Source organism: Macrobrachium nipponense, chromosome 9, assembly GCF_015104395.2.
Source record: "Macrobrachium nipponense isolate FS-2020 chromosome 9, ASM1510439v2, whole genome shotgun sequence".
NCBI classification, from domain to species: Eukaryota; Metazoa; Arthropoda; class Malacostraca; order Decapoda; family Palaemonidae; genus Macrobrachium; species Macrobrachium nipponense.
Genome location: NC_061110.1, coordinates 78531320 through 78556319, shown reverse-complemented (window position 1 = coordinate 78556319; position 25000 = coordinate 78531320). Strand labels below are relative to the sequence as shown.

The following is a 25000-nucleotide window of genomic DNA, read 5'->3' as shown; positions in this document are numbered from 1 at the left end:
ATCCAGCTTTTGGTTTGTCAAAGGACATAATTCACATTTTGTTCTGCTTAATTGAAAGTAGCATCTGTGCTGCTATTCAGTCAGTGACCTAGGTAGTTATGGTGCCTGATAACGTTGATTAATCAGTCTATGCTATTGTTTATGGTAGCCCAGTGGTCTCAGAGATATCTGTGTTAACCCTCAGATACATTGCTTCCACAGCATTGTGTGTTAGCTCCATTGCTTGAAATTTCACCTAGCTGCATTACTTTTTTATGCCATCTAACTTTTTAAAATGCCTTAGGTAGGCTGAATCTATAGGTAAAATTTGCCTGGTAGATTACATATTATTAAAGTGCCTCCCTATTTTTTCTTCATTTCGGCTTTCTTATTTTCATAACTCAAATCCATCAATACTTACCTAACCCAGTTGAATGGCAGTCTTGGAGGGGTTGTTTTGCCTTGCATTCCATGTACTCGTACTTCTGCTTACTTCAAACATGGAGTCTTTTAATTTTCTTAATAAACTCTGCTGTAAATTACTGTAGTAGTACAGTATGTATTGGTAATTTAACTTAAATTTTCTTAGTTTCTTTGTTAATTTAACATGAAAATTCCTTAGTTACAAAACATAAGTTTATGCTTTTAAATCGGAAGCTTTGCCCAGCACCCCACCTTAATTAAAAGGAATGCTAGGTGTTTTGCTTAAATATTCAAGGCCTTAGAAGTTCTGTACCGTCATTGTTATATTTCTCAGGATTTCCTGGTTTTTCTGTCAGAATCCACATTTATAAACTGTCACAGCACTGCACATGGTATGACACAGCACTGTATGCAGCATGGCAGTTCTCTGCTGTGAATGCCATAAAATTTTTAATCACAAAGTGTACAGAAAATTTTATGAAACATTTAGAGATTAACAACCCCAATAGTACTAACTATATTTGACTGCCTAAAAAATGTTCTTATCACAATGGCTACTTTTTGCCCACTGAGAAATAAAAGATGATTCTCCAGTTATAAAAGATATCCGAAACAAATTGTATGAGATTTTTAAAGCTTAGTTTATTCTATGGCATTTCATGAAAATTACTTTGTTTCTAATTTCTTAATGAACTTTGGACTCCAGAAACACAACTGTATATAATCACACCCTTTACCATTACAACATGGATTAATTTGACATGATACCTTGACAAGATTTACCCTTTTGCATTGTGCCAGCTCACCGGAAATTTGTATGAGAAATCATATTGTTTGATCCTGGCCATTTTTCAGCAAGATCATAATCATCAGTGAGGTAAAGTTATTGGTGAACTGACTTTGTCAGTAAGGTTAAGGAATATAGTATCTATTCACAATGCTCCACATCCAAGGGTAAGAGTACTCATATGTTCAATTTACATATTTTATTTCAGATGTTTGGAAAATTAAGCAGGTGCCATTCAATACTGTATTAGTGTAATTGCAATGTTAACCTTTGAATTTTCACCAAACATCTTGAAGTACATTCAAGTTTGAAACTAGCAATGAAACCAGCTGCCAATATGTGCTTTAATCAACTAATGGCATAGAATGACATGATTTTATTAGTCAGAGAAGCCTGTGTAAATGTTTAAATGCTCAGACTTTTATTATAATGTAGTCTCAATGGCATTCACTTGAAAAGTCATTACTCTACTCTACTGGAATTGGTTTTAAGTGGTAACTAATTAGAGAATATAGAACTATTAAGTAAAGAGATCAACTCATTTTGCAAAAGTAACTTTCTCAGATGATTCAGTTTTATATAGTCAAGCAGTTTTTATAACAACCTCCTAACAACCTCCTTATCATTATTCATCATAATTTTTGTCTCGTTTTTCTTTAACAAGGTTAACATTAAATTAGTTCTCTCCACTGTGTTCTGTCTTAGACATTTTCTGCCTGAATTTCTATACTGTTTAGTTCTTCCTGATACCCATACCTTTGTCACATGATTCTGGGCCTGGTTTCTGCTCTTTGTTCTGTAAAACCCATATCTACAAATGCTTTATACTCTCATGGTTTCCAAACAGACTGATTACAAAGGCTTAGGTACAGTCTCACACTTGTATGTGATACAGGTAATCATGGAAATGTGCGAATGTTTCACAAGGATTTGCTAAACCCACAGTATGTCGACTGAAATACACCTGCCTATTTTATCAAATAAAAGGAAATCTTCCTTGATATTTTTGCTTGAGATGCCAAAGTTCGAATTTCACTGAATGATCGTGAATAGTGGAGCTTTGGTAGAAAGTGAGCTTGAATGCTAGTGTTTGCATCTTTCACTAAAAAGACATTTCATATTAATCAGCACCACTGAGCAAACCTATTACATTAAATTAGACTTCTCATGTCTACTTGGCAGTTCAAGTTTATGTGAAATTATGCAGTTGTGAAATATGACTGATTGGAACTTGGTTTTTTTATTATCATCAGAAATCTAGCTGAGTTGAATGTGAGGACACATACATATATGTTACATCCTCTGAAATATCAAGTTGCTTTAATTCTCTTTGAATAGTTTCTTTGTTCTGGTGTTTCACTCATGTATTGTCACCCAGTTTTCTCATTATAAAACTAATGGTGAAACATTTCTGCAATGTATACCCCTTTTTATGTCACCCAGTGGTTATTTTATTCTATGTAAGTCTCCTAGAGTGTGATCCATGTTTCATCAATGTTACACCTGCCCTTTGTTTGTGTGCAGGTGTTGTGTGTTGGCCTTGCCGGCAATGTTGTGCGATTCCTGTACATCTCTTGGATTAATAACCCATGGTGGGTCTTGCCCTTCGAGTTTATCCAAGGTCAGTTCAAGGTCTGTTATGTTTCCCTTTGTCCTTTATTGTTGTGCATGAAGAACACCTTCTCTGTCCTAAACAGAGCTCTTTGTATTCATCTTAACTTTTGTTTTAACTGTCATTTTCATCTTAACTTTTGCTTTAACTGTCATTCTGAGGATTTTAATACCATAACTTGAAATGAGTTTTAATCCTTTTTCTAGGTATGACAAACCTTGTAGTCCACCCTGCCTTTTCTTTCATTTGCCCTTCTTCCCAAGAGAGTTTGTTGCATAGCATAGTTGTCTTTCAATCCTATATACTATATATATTTACGCATATTTCTTTATTTGTTGTACTCATCCAAATATATGAACTTCTTATGTGTTCACTTCAAATCACGAATTCGGTACTTATTTGGATGCTTTTCTGGATAGTAATGTATATCATTGCATGGCCAGCATTGTCATTTTTGTGTTGACTGCTCAGAAATTCATATAAATTTTAAACTACGTTTGTTTTTAGCATCCTAAATTTTTTCTTAAAAATTCAATGTTACAGGATTCAGGCAAGTATTATAAATGGGGATGTCTCTACAAGAACACAATGCCTATTATTTCTGTATTTTTAAATACTGTAAACCAGCTTATTAATGCAATTCATTCACACATTTTAAAAGTATATACAATTGAAAAATGTTAAGTAGGTAAATAAATATTAGTTACAAAATATACATTTTTTCTGTGTAATGGTTTTAAATACACTGTATATTTGCTGGAAAATTGAATGAACGCTACATAAACGTGAATTTGCACTACAAGTGGATTCACTTTTGATTTTTTTCATAGGTGCTCAAACCTTGTGTGGCATCATGCCCTTCTTATCCGTTTGCCTCTCAAGAAAATTTGTGTAGTTGCAAACTTGCCTTTCAAAAATGTGTGTAGTTATTCTTAACATTATTTTGTTTTAGATATTTACCGGAAAAAGTGAACAGAAAGTAAAAAGTCCTTCATGACAAATTTACTATGATTTACAAAGCATGTGTAATAATGTCATGTATGGATATGTAGGTCAGGTCAGTCTGCACTAACTAGAGCTCCCAAGTTTCATTCTGGAATGATGTGAAGCAGTAGGGAGACTTAAATCTCATTGTGTTTGTTGGCCTTAACAATTAATCAGGTACCTGGTAGACAGGTGACTGTAAAGGTTGCAGCCATAGTAGATAAGGCATGCACTGACATCCTTATCCTTAAATTACTTGCTGAGAATTAGAAGGGCATTTCCTTCTGGAGTACCACTTCCAAGTATAAGAACATTTTTTGCACTGTCTCAAGGTTAGAGGATGTCTAGTTGACCCAAGTGTTGGGTTTCCTCCAAATGTTACATCACAAGACCAATGTGAATGAATATTGGGGTTTTTATTGGTAACCATTGAAAGTAAAAAGAAAATATGCAATTCCCCATTTTGTAACACTTCTCCTTCTCCACTTCATCCCATGCATTCCTATTTCATTGGATTATCACAGTAATACATATCAGCCGTTTCATTCATTCAGGAGCATAAATTATCCATCATTTCATAAAAAAAAGTAATAAAAACACTAGCAGGCGAAGAAAGGGCATAAGCAGTATTCACACTCACAATAGTTACAGAAGTGATGCTCATCCAAGAAAATGTTGCCAATCATCTTCCATCCTCCCTTCTTGAGCAGTTCATTACTTTTAAAATTAGTCTCACAGTTGCTCATTGATAACTGACTGCCTGATGTATCACTATCTGATTCTCCAGGCAAAAACCTCATCAGATGAATCATTGCAAGTGTATCAGACATTTTGGTGTTTTCCTAAACGACAAAAAAAAACATTAAAACTATAGATCAGCTATATATCAAGTATGGTGGGATACACAGAGAAGACATACATTTTTTTTTCCGATATCAGGGAAAGCGCTTCCTGATGAACCTTTGACATCTTGATAAGAATGGCTCTGATTAGTGTTGGTCAGTAGGGAGTGCTTATGATGAGATTATTGAGGGGGAAATACCTCAGTGAGGTATCCCAGACTAGAAAAACTCCCTGTAGCTAGAAACAGGAATGATAAAGTTTTATATAAAAAATCTTGTCTGCTCTGATTCGTATTGGTCAGTAGGGAGAGCTTATAATGAGATTATTGAGGGGGAAATACCTCAGTGAGGTATCCCAGACTAGAAAAACTCCCCTGCAGCTAGAAACAGGAATGATAAAGTTTTATATAAAAAATCTTGTGGGACAGCATATACCAAAATGTCCTGGTAATATTTTATTGTGTTGCACGCACTGAGACTTAAATGTCATGGTCAGGAAGGGTTTAAGGGCAAAAGAAGGGTGGAGCTCATTAGGACTTACCAGATTAGGGGTTGCCTTCTACAGTACCACATGGAATGGAGGTCCTCCTCTTGTGGACACAGCATCATCGCCAACGGACTGGGGTGGCAGTTTCCACCCATCCCCCTCCACCCCTGGAGAAGTGTGTCAAAAGGCCCTCTTGAGGGTGCCATAGAAAAAAGCATGTTCATTGACATTAAGCATGTCTCCCTAATGTCCCTAAGAAGGTTTTCTCTAAACAAAAGATTATCCTTGACCTGTCAAGGCTTAACGAGATGGAGTTCAACTGTTGGCCTATTTGTAGGAAACCACCAGAGAGAAGCGCTTGCAAAACCTGCAATTACATAGTTAGCAATAGACTCGAGTCAAAATGTCTCCTGATTAACTTGGATGTGTCCTTCCCCACACCTAACAGGTGTTTTTTGTGAGTGGGACCTCATTGGAATATGCTTTGCGATTGGTTATGTATTCCCAGGAAGAATAAAGGATAGATCTGATCCATGGTGTCCCCATGACAATTGGAACAGATTCTTGGCTTGTTATAGTGTGTCTGTGGTGAACCTAATCCTCAAACTTCAACTTAATGTAGATGATGGCGTATGGCTCATTAATACCTGAGTAAGATCTCGTGATAGTCTCCACTTGTTAGATCAGATGGTGGAGAAGATATTCCTGCTGCCGAAAACAGGTAATTTGGACTCCCCCATCATGCAGGTAGTTATGCATTTAGATGCTGACTTTGCAAGTTGGGGAGGCTATTGGGAAGATCATCAGGTATCTAGGTGGTCATCCGTTCTAAGGAGGTATCAAGGTTCTGGAACTTATGGATGTTTTTCCTGTCGAAAATTGGAGCCTTTTAAGAGGACCCAAGTCTTGTTGATTCTGAACAACATTACTCAGATGATGTGTAGTATCAGCAAGGGGGAACACCTTTTAATACAGTCATACTCTCTGGCCTAAGATTGCTTTGGCATGGAAATGGCACTTGCAATCAGTCCACCTCACAGAGTCACTCATTGTGGTAAAGGCAGACAGCATTTTTGACCAAGTGCATGTAGGCCAAACCTGCCTTTCAAGTCAACTTGCTTCCACATCTGGAAATGGACCTGTTTACTATATGAGAGAACTATCAATTCCAATGTATTTGTCTCCAGATCAGGAAATTTAGGCAATACCAAGTGACACTTGCCTGGACAACTGGGACATACGGAGGGCAATCTAGTCATTCCCTGCATTGCCCGAGATTTTTTAAGTTGAACAGACTGTTAACTTTTATTGGAACTGCCTACCTACTGGCCCCAATTGGCCCAACAGTCATTCGTTTGTTCTGCTAAAATAGTGGATGAAGATAATAATTATTACCATCCATTGTTCTATCCCAGACAGTAAGAGGGTAAAGTCTTCTACTATAAAATCTCTTTTACAGAGCTGTAACCCTTGTGTGTGCACTTTATAAATCTAGTCTTCTGTGATAATCATGCATCTATCAGTGCTAGATACCTGGTGCAGACTCTATGGACCTCATATGTGTAGCAGTACTTGTAAAATTTTTCATATCCACTTGCTTGAGGACATGCACCTTGCCACCACCACAGTGGTAATGTACAGGGCTGCCCCATTACAACCCTTGCTCTGTGGCTTTGGCATTAGACGCCAACATGAAAGTTCTTAGTTCCACCTTCTGGTCCTTTACAATGCAAAGAATTTACTTATGTAAAGGCCCCTATTCACTTGTCCTCGACTAAGGTTCTGCTTCTGTTGTCTCTCTTAGTTGAACAGTGCTTAATTTCACTCACCTTTAGCCATATTTTGTTGTTGTCCTTTGGCCCAGCATTTGTCGGGTCAGAGCAGTTATCCTGCATCCCTCTCTGACATATTTACGTAATACACCTTAGACTTACATGTAACAAATATATAGGTTCTGTCCTCATTCTTTTTCATTATTAATCTTGAATGGGAGTTCTGTGTAAAAGAAGGTTGTTAATCACTCGTGGGACTTTACTGTGGACCAGTTTTTCATCTGGGTCATTAGGATCTGCATCACCTGTCAATTTCTTTTATGTGCTCCTTTGAGAACAAGCAACAGCTACACTATAAAAAAAGGTTTGGGCAAAGGAAATGCCTGTTTTTGGTCGATAATGATGGTTATCAAACCCAAGCACTTTCCCTGATGAAAAAACAAGGGCATCTGTAGTAGGTGTTTTCTTTCACAGACCTGGTGAGTAGTAACAGACATGGCTGACTTGTGCACTTATTCATTCATTTGTTTTAGATTAAGCCAGCCGTGTGCTGGCACAGGCTCTTGTTCTAGGGAAACCTGTAACTGACAAAAGAAAACCTGTTAAAGAGAATTAAGTATAGAACACAACAAAGATTAAATATGATTGTTGCTGTGAAATGGTCCCTTCCTTCCCAAGTACTTCTACTTACCAGCAGGGCTCACTGCTACAACTCTTTCTCCCTCGTTCTAGGAACACCTATAACCAGTTGGTAATGGGTATCAGCACATTTAAAGGAGTTTGCAACTCTGTCTGTCCTTTTCTTCCTTTCAGTTCTTAGAAAGTGCCAAATGGCATCTGAACCATTTCACAGCATCAATCATACCTAACATTTGTTGTGTTCTCTGCTTCATTTGTCAGTTATAGCAGTTGTAGCAGTGAGCCCTGCTAGTAAGCAGAAGTACTTGGGAAGGAAGGGACAAAATTTCAGCAAGAAGGAAAGAACTTGTGCACTGTTGTCACAGCTGTGTGAGAAGGGTAAATGGAGAGACTGGTGATTGCTGTACGCTGGCAAAAGAGCCCTCCTGCCATGACTCCATTTATACTCTATCAATTTTTCAATAGGCACTATTCCTGCCAAGGCCAACTATGAGAATTATGCTATATTGGTTGGTTGGTCTGTCCTTTGGAGGCCTTGCAGGACCACTAGGGTTATTCTTTTTAGGACTCATAGCAGCTACAAAAAATGTTAAAAATTTGTTTTTCCTGTGTCAAAAATTATTTTTTTTATCATCTTTGATTTAGTATATTATGTGATTATTTTTTTCCTCTGAAGCTATCCCCTAATAGATATTTATGCACAGTAGTCACTGCTTTTACAGTTGAATTGTATTCCATCTTGAACAATACATTGAAAAAATAGTGTATGAATCTTAACATTTTAACGTCTCATGAAAATTGTTCGAAACAATTAATCGAAAACGATCATTCGAAAACAATTACTCGAAAAACAGCTATTCGAACAGAAAATTGTTCGAATGAAAATTACTCTACTAGACAATTGTTCGAAGTGAAAGTTATTCGAATTGTTGTTTGAAATTATAACAAACGTTATCGGGAAATTGCCCGAATTGTTGTTTGAAGTGATAATAATCGTTGTCGAAGGCATCCAGCCAGTACCTACCAAGAACTTCATTTCCTCAGAATATTGCAGCCCTTCAAAGATGGCCGAATACATTTTAAGTGAAAAAGGCAAGCCTATGCTTAAAATCGATGTTTTTTTTTATTCGTGAAAGACAAACAAGTTGATACCAAGATATATTGGAAGTGCAATAAGTTCGCATCGTATTGCAAAAGGCGTGCAATTACTAATAACGGTTAAGTGATTAAAGTTCCTAGTGAACATAATCATTCGGGTGATGCCGTAAACGCCGAAGTGGGTAGTTTTATAAACAGAGTGAAAAATTATGCTAAAGAAACCCGTGATTCTCCTCAATATGCCATTTCCACTGCTGCCTCGCAATCAAGTGAAAGCGCCGAGCAAGCTTTACCTGCAATAAGCTCTATAAAAAGAACTATTCACAATGTAAGACAAAAGGAGAGAGCAGGCTTATCTAATCCTAATCATAGAAGAGAAATTGTTTTAACTAATGAGCAGACTAAAAATAAAGGAGAGCAATTTTTGCTATATGATTCAGGTCCTAACGATGATAGGATACTTATTTTTTCAACCCAGAATAATGTGAGTATACTTGAGAACAGTGAACATTTACAAGTGGATGGGACATTTAAAACTGTATCTCAACTATTTGAACAATTATATACAGTACATGCTGAGAAGAATAACTTTACCATTCCAGTAGTCTGGAAGTAAGGCACCCCTTACTTCCAGATAAAAGGGTTGAAACTTATAGAAGATTGTTTGCTCAAATTAAGTCTATGGTTCAAATTTACAAGTTTCAACCATAACGTCACATTTCGAACTTGCAACTATAACTGATGTTAAAGAAGAATGTAATCAACACAGCTTCTCATTATGGATGCCTTTTCCACTTAGGTCAGTGCTTGTATCGAAAGATTTGTGATTGTGGTCTAAAGGTGAGATATGATACACATTCCGAATTTGCTTTTCGAATGAATATGTTATTTTTACCCGTCGTTTCAATAATAAAGAATTTTGCATTCCCAATAATTATCATTTCTTATTATTGTCCCTTCGAATAACTTTCATTCTAACCATATTCCATTGGAATAAATGTGTTTCCAATATCTGTTTTCGAATAATTATTTTCGAACAATGTTCACATAATCCATTTTAGGAAAAAAATTGGGAGTGTGGTTAATGTAATCACAACTCGCCTTTCCATCTTCCTATACCACATACCTTTTGAATCAGTATGATTGAATATATTTAAGTCACTCGTGATATAATACAAAACATAGATCTGCACCAAAGTTTTATCAGAAGAGTTAAAAAATAAGGAAAAATATTAATGAGTGATCACAACCTCGACACCATGTTCCTAGCAATCTGATGTTCAAAACTTAACAAAATTAAGGGCCTTCTAAATTCACCTAGAAGACTGGGAAGAACATAAATCTGCATCAGCAAGATGATTAGGAATACTAATTTGAAAATTCGAAAATACTTGTTACAGTAATGCAGGTACAGTCAAAACAAAGCCTTGAAGTGCCCATTCCTCTTCCCCACCCCTTAGAATGCAATGAATCTGGAGTCCAGCTTCATCAAGAGCTATCAATTCCCATAACAATGGGAGGTGATGTGTTTTGGGATTAGTGGATAACTAAGGCAGGGTGAAGAATGGAAAAGAGAAAGCCCCCCTGGATGATGATGGACATATGGAGGATGGACAAGAAAACAGTGGATGAGAGGCTTCTAAGCCAAAGGTTAAAGAACAAACAGAAATTTGATGTGTAGCAGAGGAGGAAGTGGATGAAGAAGGATAGCCAGTACCATGAAGTGAAGAATCCTGATAAGGTTGTTGTCCAAGCTCATTGTTTCTTCTCTTCCACTATCTTGTCTGATGGGTTGGAAAAAGCAAAGGAAATAGAAGCTGTTAATGTCCTGGAAGTGTGAGAGAGCATGCTAGGTAGAAAAGTCTTCTGTGCAAGGGTATGAAGCTGCTATGGTTGTAAAAGTTATCTGCACAGTGATTTCATCCATGATTCACCTCTTAAAGGATAAATGTGGCAATGACTATTGTCCTAGTTTTTCTTTGGACCATTGTCTTGGTTTTTCCTTGGACCTACCCATTGTTTAGCTATATATTTATGTTGATGCAAGGATAGAGAATGATAATTTGAAGAATGAAAAATGCCAGAGGTTGATAGGAATGTAAGTGGGATGCTGTGGAATGGTGGCAGTAGTGTGATTTAGGGGATGACCAAGGTTTGTATGTTATCTGGATGAGGGAAAGGTTCCAGAGGAATAGGAACAGTTTGTGGCAGAACTGATAGAGAAGCATTGCAAAGTGTTGAGATTGTGATACAGGAGGCAAGTTATTTAGAGCATCTGAAAATATTTTATGTTGTAATGCATGTGATAGAATATGTCGGTGGGAGTGACTTGATTTGGTGTAAAGGTGAATCTGATGTAGGGGTGTGTGATTTCATAGTGGCTATTGAATATCTTTATGGATGACTGATGGGAGATCTCAGAGAAAAGATACCTAGTAGCAGTTGTTGATGCAAAGTTAAGAAAATAATACATATAAGTGTATGGAATGGTGGGTATATGCAGATGATAGTGTGAGGATTTTGTATAGTGAAGGCAAACTGTAGAAATTATGAAAAGTTTAAAAATGTTGAAAGAAGAGTAAGCTCAGAGTAAACACGAGCAAATATTAGATTAGGAATAACTGGAAACCAAGAAGATGGATAATGACTATTTATGTAGATGAAGGAGGGATGGAAGTGATTGACTTGTAGAAGTATTTGGGAGTTAAGTACAGTGGATGGTAGTAGGATGAGAGAAGAGAGGAATTAGAATTGATGGAGCAAGAAAGGTAGGTGGGTGTGTGCAAAAGATTACTGAGAAACTTGAGGGGTCTTGGAATCCAAGGTGGAAATGTATGAAGGGATTATTGAGGGAACTTTTCTTGTATGTAAAGTGAAGTACATGTTGATGATGAATGTAAATGAAAGAAGAATTAATAGGATGAGAAATTTGAAGTTACATAGAAGTGCTGGAGAAGCAGAGTAATTTCAATTGGTTTAATTATGTGGAAAAATGAACGATGATAGGTCAGTGAAAAAGTTTTTAATTCAGAAGTGTTATTATCAGAATTTTGGAGACGGAGCTAGCAGAAATAACATAATGATATCATGCCAGACAGAAAAATACCCCTTCAAGTCATGATATTTCTAGAGCTATAGTAAGGAAAGAGAATTGAACTATCAGTGATATTTGTATAGTTACTACAGCACTTGAAAAATACAACCATAAACCTACAGTTCATAAATCTAAGCCAAAATTTGTTGCAATAAAACAAATACTACATATGTTATAAATAAAGGACTCTTACAGTGGTGGATTTAAGGGGGGTCACCTGGTCACGTGCCCCCCCTCCCCCATGGATATATTAACGTGTAAATCTCAAAGCTATAATTACATTTTGATAATGTGTACCCACTGCACACAAGTAAAATATTGAAAGAAACGCTGAAAAAAATATATAATTTGTTTTTTCATGCATATATTTAATGCTTATATTTGCCAAAGAAACTTCACCTGCTACTTCTTTGAAAGCTACAGGTGTTGGAAACAATGTAACAATCTTCAGAATTATATTCTCTCTCTCTCTAACATTGATAGAAATAACTTGTTGTTAAACTGCCAACACGATTTCAGACAAAACAGATCATGCCTATCAAACCTCTTGGAGTTTTTTCATAACATGCATGGTATTCACGACAGCAGTAGAGCAATAGATATACTCTACTTAGATTTCCTAAAGGCCTTTGACAAACTTTCACACAAGAAATTAATGACAAAAGTTAGAGCTTTAGGAATTGTAGGAGAAATAGCAGACTGGATCGAAGACTGGCTAGCTAATAGAACACAGAGTCGTAATAAAAAGACTCAAAATGTTCAGATTGTAGGCTTCACTATAACTGGTTCACTTAAGGTAGATACTTGGATGATCCCTATGCCTACGAGACGTTAGTTTGGCGGCCGCTGATTGGCTGGGAGCTGTCTACCTCCCGGTACCAGCCAATCAGCGGCCACCAAACAAACGTCTCGTAAGAATAAGGCTCATCTGAGAATCTACCTTAAGTGAATCAGTTATAGCAAGGTAGCCAAATTTGTAGATGGCACCAAACTAGGTGTAAATGCAGCAGACCCAGATACAGTGGAAAGTTAAGAAATTATCTGAGGAAAAAGAGAGAGTGGTAAAAAAAATGGCAAATGCCTTTTAACGTGGACAAATGTAAAGTGTTACAAAGAAGAACAAATAACCCTCATGCCAACTACATGCTGTTTGGGAATGACATAAATAGTGTACAACGAGAAGAGGACCTTGGAGTTATTATTACCAAGGATTTAAAATCCACAAAACAATGAATAAAAGCTGAATAGAGAGTTAGTTCAGATAGAGAAATAACGAAACGGTCCTGCAATTCTACACATCAATAGTTAGACCACATCTTGAAAATGCAGTACAGTTTTGGTCACCAACACTAAGAAAGGACATAAATAGACTAGAAAGGGTACAAACATGAGCCACAAAGTTAATTCCATCCATCAAGGAAATAGGTTACCAAAGACGGCTAGAGAGCCTGAATATGTATGGCCTAGAAACACGACGATTGCGAGGACAATTAATGGAGATATTCACAATACTGAAAGGCATAACAAAAGTAGACACTAACCTCTTCACATTAAACGAAAACCAGACAAGAAATAATGGATGGAAACTAGAACTGAAGAGATACAATACATCCCATTATGGGAACTTCTTCACATACAAGATATGTGACACATAAATCGCCACCGGAAGTTGTAAACAGCAACAGTGATAATAGTTCAAAAGAAATCTAGGCAGAATCATTAGAACACTGTGAATGAATTGTAAAACCTGCTCCTAAAGATAAGTGAGCACATGATGTCTTCTCGGATGTACTAAATTATATATATAATATATATATATATATATATATATATATATTACATATATATATAGATATCTATATATTGCCGAGCATATTTGACCCATTCGGCACTGGTTCATAAAAAAATAAAACAAGTGACAACTCTCTTACCTGATGTTGCTGACTATCTCTCTGCAAATGATATCAAGCTAGGATATAGCTAGGCTAATGAATTCTCGTAAATACAAAAATATACTCTTTATTCCCCAAACTAGCTGAAATATGGAGCAAAGTGATTAAAAAACGTAACATTAAGAGCTAAGTCTGACCCACAAAAAGACTGTAAATTGTCATTCTATTCACCTGAATTAGAATTAGTAATCACTCCCAAACCTTCCAAATTATTAGGTTCTACATTTAAATAGTCAAGTCTTTTAGAGAATCCCATTTTCTAGTATAATGCCATGGACCCATCTGAAACAAAGAGACATATCCATTATATTCCCCAACACATAATTAACTATTAAATAAATGTATACACATTACACTTCTCTCTTTTCAAAGGCAACTTTTTCTAAGTACTTTTAAATGTGCCCTACCTTTCGATGGGCTTCTTTGACCCTGTGTCCTCCAAACCGTCCTTATTGCTTGTCACTGGAGAGATATATATGTATGTATGTATATATATATATATATATATATATATATATATATATATATATATATTATATATAGATATATATATATATATATATATATATATATATATATATATATATATATATATATATAATATGTGTATGTATATATATATATATAAAATATATATATATATATATATATATATATATATATATATATATATATATATACAGTAGTACCTCGTATTTCGAACTTAATCCGTTCCAGAAGGCTGTTCGAAGTATGATTTGTTCGAAATATGAAACAAATATCCCCATAAGAAATAAAGGGAATCAGGATAATTCGTTCCAGCCAACCCAAAAAGTCCCCCTTTTCACATTTTTGCTATTATTAATGTGTTCAAAAGTTAAATCAAGAGTGTAAAGTGATAAAACACTACATTATATGAAGTAAAATTTTCTACATATTATTTTTTATTTGTAGATTTACGAACTGTTTGGTAAAAATAGCGCCGGCAGGCTGGAGGATGGAGGGAGGAGAGACGGAAACCCTCTTGAGCAAACCGAATTGATTGCAGTATGCAAAGGTTGATAACAAAATACATTTTATTCACATTAGGTACAAAGATAATTAAAGGAATCGATAGTGTATGTGTGTCTGAGAGAGAGAGAGTAATTGGCGTGTTTACACTTGGTTCTTAATTGCACGAAATAGATTAATTATGCCACAATACATCAACTTACTGCTGGCAAACGGCAGACTTTTAAAACAAGCATGAGGATTTTACAAAAGAATAAGTAATAAGTCAAGAATGCAAGAAAAGGAAAGAGAAATGTAATAACTTTTCACAAGGAAGCCGTTTAACAAACAATCGAAGGCATGAGGCAGAAGCTGAAAGCGACGCCAGTTTGTGTATTAAAGAGCTGAGTTACTTTTACAGTAGTCAAAATATCGTAAAAAGCAATTATCACTAGATTGGTATTTTACTGTAACAAAAATAAAAGTGATTTGGGCAGATCGAGTGTAAGTGAAAGAAATGGGGGAATAATCATCCCAGATCAGCTAATAAGTCAATGGTAAGCAGAGCCGTTCTTCTCTCTCTCTCTCTCTCTCTCCCTCACTCGAGCAAGCGTTCTTTTTTTTTTTTTTTTACCGTGTTGCATTTGTTTTCATGTTTTATCATTATGTTAAATTTATTGTGAAATATAGTTTTTTATATTAATTGGTACTGCTTTTACGTACATATTATAGTAAAGATTTTACTGTCTCTTCTTCTCTCCTCAACAATACCACGACGCACGATAACTTAAAATCATTCATTCATTATTCCTAATAAATATAAACTCTACCTCCCTCTACATCAAGTTAGCTGTGTATCACCGAAATGACGAATGATTTTGTTAATCATTTGTGCTAAATTTTATTGTGAAAAGCTTTGTTCTTTCATTTACTATTTTGTTAATATTGTTCAACTCAAGGTCCAAAGAGTATAGGAGGTCTTGTCAGCGCTGACCCAAAATAAGCTTCTGCTAGGTCGAGAGCGTGACATCAACTCAACCTCGCCTTAGCTCGCCTTAGCTACCACGAGGAAGGTCCATTATTAATCCAATGGACAATAGTAAATACTATACGTGTTTGCGGATGCTCTACATCTAGTTAAGCTTTTTGGAAATAATTCTCTTGACCATGGATTCATATTGCCGGATGGTAAGGTTGCCTCAAAGTGTTCCTATACCCCGTCCCCTTCTGTTTCAGCAATGAAGCCTGTACGTCTTGTAACGACGGATGTGAATGGTCGAGCTATTGGATGCCAATGTTCATATTTTCTAATCACTACTGTAACTACTGTAAACAATATGTTAATGATATACGAATAATAGTTCACCTTACCAGTGAACTGAGTCGATGTTAAACAAATAGAAAAATAGTATAGTAACAGAGCAATAAGAATAGCAATGGTAAAAATCATATTCAGTCCTTATTAACCATAATCGTCAACCTTTGTTCCATTCAGGTGTGACTGTGCAGGCGCTTGCTGGGATCCTACTTTTGTTCATGGCAGATCATTATTAGGTGTCAATTTCAGAACGTTATTTGAATGGAAATACGCTTTGGATCTACACAATCCATCTATTTATAAAGTAATGAAATTATAAACCGCAACTACCAAGACCTATAAATATAATTTCATAAAGGCAACTATGATAGCCATAGACAGGTTACGATATGGAAGGCTTTGGGGGAAAATTATAGACCACCAGATGTATAAAGGAACTAATGTATCCAATGTGTTGTCACTCATACTTGTTCTTTATTCGAGCCACTTCTCACCAGAGCAGCCTAGATGGAAATTTCTCTGGCCGGTATTTAACTCGAGTCATCCGAGTAACAACACACCTTAACCACCCTGATGGTCCTTATATACCAACCCAAGAGTGGATAAAAAGGAATACTTTGCAGTTGGTATGAGTTTTCATTTCAGCCTTTCGTTTCGTGGGATTCGTGACTGGATTCCTTGTGCTTCAGTCTCGAATTTGTCGACTATTTATGATCTCGTGAATATGTCAGTTCAATGAATTCAAGATACATTTTGCTATTTTTGCGTCCTTGTCCATTAATTTTATTTTTATTTTTAATAAAATGTTAATTGAAACTGAATTTGATTAGTTTTTTGTTTGTGAAAATGAGCACCAAACTAATCTTGAAGGGAACACGTAGTTCATTTGGCTACATCCACTATAATTGTTATTCATTCTTTTTCCTGTTTAACAAGCATTGTTCCTGATTCCAGTAATTGCAGCTTTGTATTATCCTGACCCTTCCCTGATTAGAGCATCAGTGTCGATTTTTGCTCTCCTTATCGTTAGGATCAAATTAAATGAGAGCCCGTTTAACCAACGCCTCCTCAACCCCCATTACTAATTCTTCAGCCTCCCCCCACCCCCCCAGTGCCTTACCTATCCTCCTGTCCCACCCTCCCTCCATCGTCAGGTAGCCCTGCAACCTCCCAGGTCACTCCTCACGAGATGTGGTGTGGAAAAATCAGTAATCCTAAAATTTCAACGGTCACATGACCATTCTTTCCCCTCTTTTACAAAGCTCTGGAACTGCAGTCTAATAAGTTCTGTTTGCCTTTGCTTAATTAAAGGTAAACCCTTGATATTGTAATATCTTCTTTCTTGTTCTTGATTTTTTTGGGAGAGGGTTTTGGTTTGGTCATAGCACCTAACTCCTTCATTCTCCTCATGATTAGAAAGCAGCAGTACTTAGGTCTAACAGAATTTAGTGTTGCCCTTGACGTGGTAGCCAAAAGGCTTCTACAAAGGTGCAGATAAAGCTTTCTGACAGCTCAGGATATAATTGAGATGAAAGTGTTTTTGAAAGTAAAGCAACAGGATGCACAAACTTTTTGTTCCTTCTTTTGGTGCTTTTCCTGTCAATCATGAACATCTTAAGCAAGTCAAAGCCAACCAAGCCTACACATGAGAAGTGAAAGACTTTTTACATACACACACTGCACTGAAAGTAGTGTAGAGACCACGGGGATGAATTCTTCTGACCTTAGCCTAGGCCTATGTCTGACATCGGAATACCATGACTGAAATTTACATAGTCTCTTTGTCTTCAGCCCTCGAAAGTTTAGGCCAAGGCCACAATTTATATAATGTATGCCATTGGTTCAATACTAAAAGGCTAGATTCATCTGACCTTGGCCTAGGCCTACATCTTGAGCAGGACATTCATCGAATGACTCATTAACTTAGTCTAGGGTTCTCTGTCCTTGATGATTTAATCTGAAACTTCAATATATTTGATGTGTTTTAATAGAGACTAAACACTGTTCTGCATTGAAGTCTCCAGGTATATATTAGATTACTTACTGATGAGCAAGCAGCATTGAAGTCTCCAGAAATATGGACAACTACTTAAACCTTATTAGACATGTAAATATATCAATATGCAGCTAATCAAGCTGGGTAAACTTTGAGGTGGGCCAGTGTATGAAACAATGCATCAATGGAAAGAGGAAGATATGCAGGAATATGGATAACTACCTACTAGGGAGTAGCATTGAAGTCTCCATGAATATAGACAACTACTTACTGGAGAGAAGCATTGAAGTCTCGAGGAATATAGATCACTGCTTACTGGAGAGAACCATTGAAGTCTCCAGGAATATGGATAACTACTTACTGGAGGCAGCATTGAAGTCTCCATGAATATGGATAACTACTTACTGGAGAGAAGCATTGAAATCTCAATGAATGTAAATAATTACTTACAGGGAAAAGGCATTGAAGTCTCCAGGAACATGGATAACTACTTACTGGAGAGAAGAATTGAAGTCTCCAGGAATATGGATAACTGCTTACTGGAGGTAGCATTGAAGTCTCCAGAAATATGGATAACTGCTTACTGGTGGTAGCATTGAAGTCTCCAGGAATATGGATAACTACATATTGGAGAGCGGCATTGAGGTCTCCATTAATGTAGATAGCTACTTACAGGAGAGAAACATTGAAGTCTCCAGGAATATGGATAACTACTTACAGGAGAGAAGCATTAAAGTCTCCATTAATGTAAATAACTACTTACAGAGAGAAGCAATGAAGTCTCCAGGAATATGGATAACTACTTACTGGAAAGAAGCATTGAAGTCTCCAAGGATATGGATAACTATTTACCGGAGGCAGCATTGAAGGCTCCATGATTATGGATAACTACTTACTGGAGAGGAGCATTGAAGTCTCCATGAATGTAGGTAACTACTTACTGAGAGAAGCATTTAAGTCTCCAGGAATATGGATAGCTACTTACTGGAGACAGCATTGAAGTCTACAGGGATATAGATAACTAGTTACTGGGGACAGCATTGTTGTCTCCAGGAACACAGATAACTACTTACTGGAGGCAGCATTGAAGTCTCCAGGGATATGGATAACTACTTACTGGAGGCTGCATTGAAGTCTCCAGAAACACAGATAACTACTTACTGGAGGCAGCATTAAATTCTCCAGGAATATGGATAACTATTTACTGGAGGCAGCATTGAAGTCTCCAGGAACACAGATAACTACTTACTGGAGACAGTATTGGAGTCTCCAAAGATATAGATAACTAATTACTGGAGGCAGCATTGAAGCCACCAGGGATGTAAATAACTACTTACTGGAGGAAACATTGGAATCTCCAGGAATATGGATAACTACTTACTGGAGGCAGCATTGATATCTCCAGGAATATAAGATAACTACTTACTGGAGGCAGTATTGAAGTTTCCAGGGATGTAGATAACTACTTACTGGAGGAAGCATTGGAGTCTCCACAGATGTAGATAGCTACTTACTGGAGAGAAGCATTGAAGTCTCTAGGGATATGAATAACTGCTTACTGGAGGCAGCATTGAAGTCTCCAGGAACATAGATAACTACTTGCTGGAGACAGTATTGAATTCTCCAGGAATATGGATAAGTACTTACTGGAGACAGCATTAAAGTCTCCAGGAACATAGATAACTACTTACTGGAGGCAGCATTGAAGTCTCCAGGAATATGGATAAGTACTTACTGGAGGCAGTATTGAAGTCTCCAGGAATATGGATAACTACTTACTGGAGGCCGCATTAAAGTCTCCAGGAATATAGATAACTACTTACTGAAGGAAGCATTGGAGTCTCCAGGAATATGGATAACTACTTACTGGCGGCAGTATTGATATCTCCAGGAATATAGATAACTACTTACTGGAGACAGCATTGGAGTCTCCAGGGATGTAGATAACTACTTACTGGAGGCAGCATTGAAGTCTCCAGGTCACAGATAACTACTTACTGGAGACAGCATTGGAGTCTCCAGGACACAGATAACTACTTACTGAGGGAAGCATTGGAGTCTCCAGGAATATGGATAACTACTTACCGGAGGCAGTATTGATATCTCCAGGAATATAGATAACTACTTACTGGAGACAGCATTGGAGTCTCCAGGGATGTAGATAACTACTTACTGGAGGCAAGCAACTTGGAGTCTCCAGGGATATGGATAACTACTTACTGGAGGCAGCATTGAAGTCTCTAGGTCACAGGGAGGGGGGGGGGGGGGGGTAAACTACTTACTGGAGGCCAGCATTGGAAGTCCTCCATGGATTGTGGAGAACTTACTTACTGGAAGGCAGGCATTTGGAGTCTCCAGGTCACAGATCACTACTTCCTGGAAGGGAGCATTGGAGTCTCCAGGTCACCAAGATCCCAAAACCCCCCCCCTAAAAACTTTACTGAAGACAGCATTGGAGTCTTCCAGGTCCACAGAATCACTACTTACTTGGAGGTTGCATTGAAGTCTCCAGGGATTGGTAGATAACCTACTTCCTTCCTGAAGGGTCTCCAGGTCACAGATCACCTACTTACTGAAACAGCATTGGAGAGTTCACCAAGTCACATTCACCTAACTTACCTGGAGGCAGTCATTGGAGTTACTCCAGGTCACAGATAACTACTTACTGGCGGCAGCCATTGTCTCCGGATTGTGGGATAACTACTTACTGGAGGCAGCATTGAAGTCTCCAAGGTCACGATCATTACTTACTGGGGCAGCATTGGAGGGTCTCCAGGGTACAGATAAACTACTTACTGGAGGACAGCAATGGTAGTCCTCCACGTCCCAGTAACTACTACTGGAGTAAGCAATTTTGGAGTCTCGGGGATGAGATAACTACTTCCTCCTGGGAGTCTTCTGGTCACAGAACACTACTTACTGAAGACATTGGAGTCTTCCAGGTCACGATCCTACTTTACTGGGAGGACAGCATGGAGTCAACCAGGTCACAGTCACTACTTTACTGGAGGTGCATTGGAGTCTCAGGGATGTAGATAACTTTCCTACTGGAGTCAGCACAGAGGAGTCTCCAGGTCACAGACATACTTACTGGAGGCAGCATTGGATCTCCAGGTGTAGATAACTACTTACTGGAGGCAGCATTGAAGTCTCCAGGTCACAGATCCACTTTCTTACTGGACAGCATTGGAGGTCCGGTCAGGACTTATAGAAGTCAACTACTGGAGGCAGCATTGGAGTCTCCAGATGTAGAATACTACTTACTGGTACACATTGGCTCCAGGTCACGATACTACTTAATGGAGGCAGCATTGGAGTCCTCGGTCACAGATCCACTACTACTAGGAGGCAGCATTGAGGTTTCAGATTGTAGATAAAAATACTTTACTGAGGCAGATTGAAGTCTCCAGGTCACAGATCACTACTTACTGGAGGCAGCATTGGAGTCCTCCAGTGATGTAGATACTACTTACTGGAGGCAGCATTGAGTCTCAGTCACAGATCCACTACTTATGGAGGCAGCTTGGAGTCTCCAAGGTACAGATCACTACTTACTGGGAGAGCATGAGTCTCAGTTATGTAGATACTCTTACTGGGGCAGCATTGGAGTCTCCGTCACAGATCACTACTACGGCCTGCATCATGAGTCCTCAGTGGATTGTAGATAAATAACTACTTGAGGCAGCATTGGAGTCTCCAGGTTCACAGATCTCTACTTACTGGAGGCAGCATTGGAGTCTCCAGGTCACAGATCACTACTTACTGAAGACAGCATTGGAGTCTCCAGGGATGTAGATAACTATTTACTGGAGACAGTATTGGAGTCTCCAGGTCACAGATCACCACTTACTGGAGGCAGCATTGGAGTCTCCAGGTCACAGATCACTACTTACTGAAGACAGCATTGGAGTCTCCAGTGATGTAGATAACTACTTACTGGAAACAGTATTGGAGTCTCCAGGTTCCCGATCACTACTTATGGAGACAGTATTGGAGTCTCCAGGTCACAGTCACCACTTACTGGAGTCAGCATGGAGTCTCCAGGTACAGATCACTACTTACTGGAGGTAGCATTGGAGTCTCCAGGGATGTAGATAATACTTACTGGAGTCAGCATTGGAGTCTCCAGGGTCACAGAGCACTACTTACTCGGAGTAGCATTGGAGTCTCAGTGAGTAGATAACTACTTACTGGATGCAGCTTTGGAGTCTCCAGGTCCAAAGCTCACTACTTACTGAGGTAGCCATTGGAGTCTCCAGGGATGTAGAGACCACTTACTGAGTCGCATTGGAGTCTCCAGGTCACAGATCACTACTTACTGAGACAGCATGGAGTCTCCAGGGATGTAGATAATTAAGTACTGGAGGCAGCATTGAAGTTCTCCAGGTCACAGACCACTACTTACTGGAGGTAGCATGGGAGTCTCCAGGGATGTAGATAACTACTATGGAGACAGTATTGGAGTCTACAGGTCCGATCACACTTACTTGGAGGCAGCATGGAGTTCCAGGTCAGATCACTACTTACTGAAGACAGCAAATTGGGAGTCTCCAGTGATGTAGTATATAATACTAACTGGAAACAGATTGGAGTCTCCAGGTCACAGACACTACTTCACTGGAGACAGTTATGGAGTCTCCAGCGTCACAGATCACCACTTACTGGAGGCAGCATTGGAGTCTCCAGGGCACAGATCACTACTTACTGCGAGTAGCATTGGAGTCTCCAGGGATGTAGATAACTATTACTGTAGCAGCATGGGAGTCTCCAGGCACAGATCACTATTACTGAGGTAGCATTGGAGTCTCCAGGATGTAGATAACTATTATGGAGTCAGCATTGGAGTTCTCCAGGTTCCCCAGATCACTACTTACTGAAGAAGCATTTGAGTCTCCCAGGGATGTAGATAATTACTTATGGAGGCAGCATTGAAGTCTCAGTCACAGTCACTACTTACTGGAGGTAGCATTGAGTCTCCAGGGTATGTAGAAACTACTTACGGGAGGCAGCATTGAAGTCTTCCAGGTCACAGATCCCTACTACTGGAGGTAGCATTGGGAGTCTCAGGGATGTAGATAACTACTTACTGGAGTAGCATGGAGTCTCCAGGGATGTAGATACTACTTACTGGAGGTAACATTGGAGTCCAGGGATGTAGATAAACTACTTTACTGGACGTAGGCATGAGTTCTCAGGGATGGTTTAGATTAAAACTACTACTTGGAGGGTAACCATGGAGTCGGGCTGTAGGTAACCCACTACTTACTGGAGGTAGCATTGGAGTCTCCAGGGATGTAGATAACTACTTACTGGAGGTAACATTGGAGTCTCCAGGGATGTAGATAACTACTTACTGGAGGTAGCATTGGAGTCTCCAGGGATGTAGATAACTACTTACTGGAGGTAACATTGGAGTCTCCAGGGATGTAGATAACTACTTACTGGAGGTAACATTGGAGTCTCCAGGGATGTAGATAACTACTTAATGGAGGTACATTGGAGGTCCCCAGGGAGGTAGATAACTACTTCTATTGGAGTCTCATTGGGAGTCTCCAGGGAATCGGAGATAAATACTTACTGAGGCAGCATTGAAGTCTCCAGGTCACAGATCACTACTTACTGGGGCAAAGCATTGAAGTCACCCGTTGGAGACTTCAATGCTGCCTCCAGTAAGTAGTGATCTACATTCATGTAGACTTTAATTTTTCTCCCTAGTAAGGTGTAATCCATATTCCTTGAGAATGGACCACAGTTAAGGCCTGAAAGTACTTAAGTTTTAGTAAATATTAATACTCACAAGTAAAAAATTTATACTCAGTAATCTTGTGCATTTCTTTTTTTCAATGTAAGGAATTTTACGAGAATGGAAATTTGACAAAAAAAAAAAAAGCACATATAGCTCCAATCAATCTGTATTGCTTGAGTCCTATAACTAAGGCTAATACGAAATTATGGTTGTGAAAAACACTGAACATGACAATTGTGTATTACTACATAGTTTTTAGATAGGTGCTATAAATTCATTTATGAAACCAACTGATTTTAATAAAGAAAACTCATAATTATATATTTACAAAAAGCTTGGGTGTTTTACTTTTTTAAAAAGTAGCAATGATTATGATCAAGGACCAGCTCAAATGAGGGGAGAAATTTAGCCATTTAAGTTAAATGTAAAGAAATAAAATAAAAACCTGACGAATACTGAAAGCAAAAGCAATTCAATCCAGTTCTTATTTCTATGTATCTATCCATTTAAGGTGCATCTGGTTGCAAGGTCAAATTGCTAATTGTATACATATAAATATTCAGTATTGAAAGTGAAATACCTTACAAAGCACTTAATTACATTACACAGGGTAATTCCATTGTAATTCCATTGTTAAGTGTGTCTTTAACAACCAATGAATTCTCGAACTACCACCATAGTTGTCATGAACTCATATGAACCTCACTATTCTGCGAATGACCATCGTGGAGTTTACTTTCATAAAAATGAAAATACAATTGATGATTTCTTCTTCTTGTTTTGTTAGGTCACATGTGGAGGTAAATTTTAAATATTGAACGAGATATTTGAAACAGTTAGTTTGACTTCAATAACTTTTTTCACAACCTCACTAATATCGCTGTGTCGCCGTCCATGAAGGCAGCATTATTGGTGAAGGTGTGAAATTGACACTAAATGATGATCTACCATGGACAAAAGTATGATCCCAGCAAATGCCTGCAACAGCCACACCTGAATGGAACAAAGGTTGACGATATATCATTACCACATTGTCTATGGTAGTGATTAGAAAATATGAACATTGGCATCCAATATCTCTACCATTCACCTCCGTCGTTACAAGACAAACAGGCTTCATTGCTGTGTTACCAGACCATTTTCATGAAACATAAGGGGATGGGGTAAAGGAACACTTTAAGGCAGCTGTATGTAGTACGTAGGCTACGCTCGCAATGGTCCAGATTAGAGAGCTAATAAAGAGGAATGAAGTGATCTTCGGACAGCTTATAAACTTTCTGAAAAACATATCAATGGAAAAAC

At 38.0% G+C, this 25000-nt stretch overlaps 1 protein-coding gene across 2 annotated transcripts in view; it reads left to right on the top strand.

The window, feature by feature from the left end:
- Window positions 1–25000, top strand: part of LOC135218282 (major facilitator superfamily domain-containing protein 6-like) — a 90723-nt gene that overhangs the window by 42361 nt on the left and 23362 nt on the right. For both annotated transcript variants that reach the window (XM_064254489.1, XM_064254490.1), the window contains exon 9: window positions 2714–2810. In XM_064254489.1, the coding sequence (XP_064110559.1) occupies window positions 2714–2810 (97 nt within the window). The remainder of the gene's footprint in view (window positions 1–2713; window positions 2811–25000) is intronic.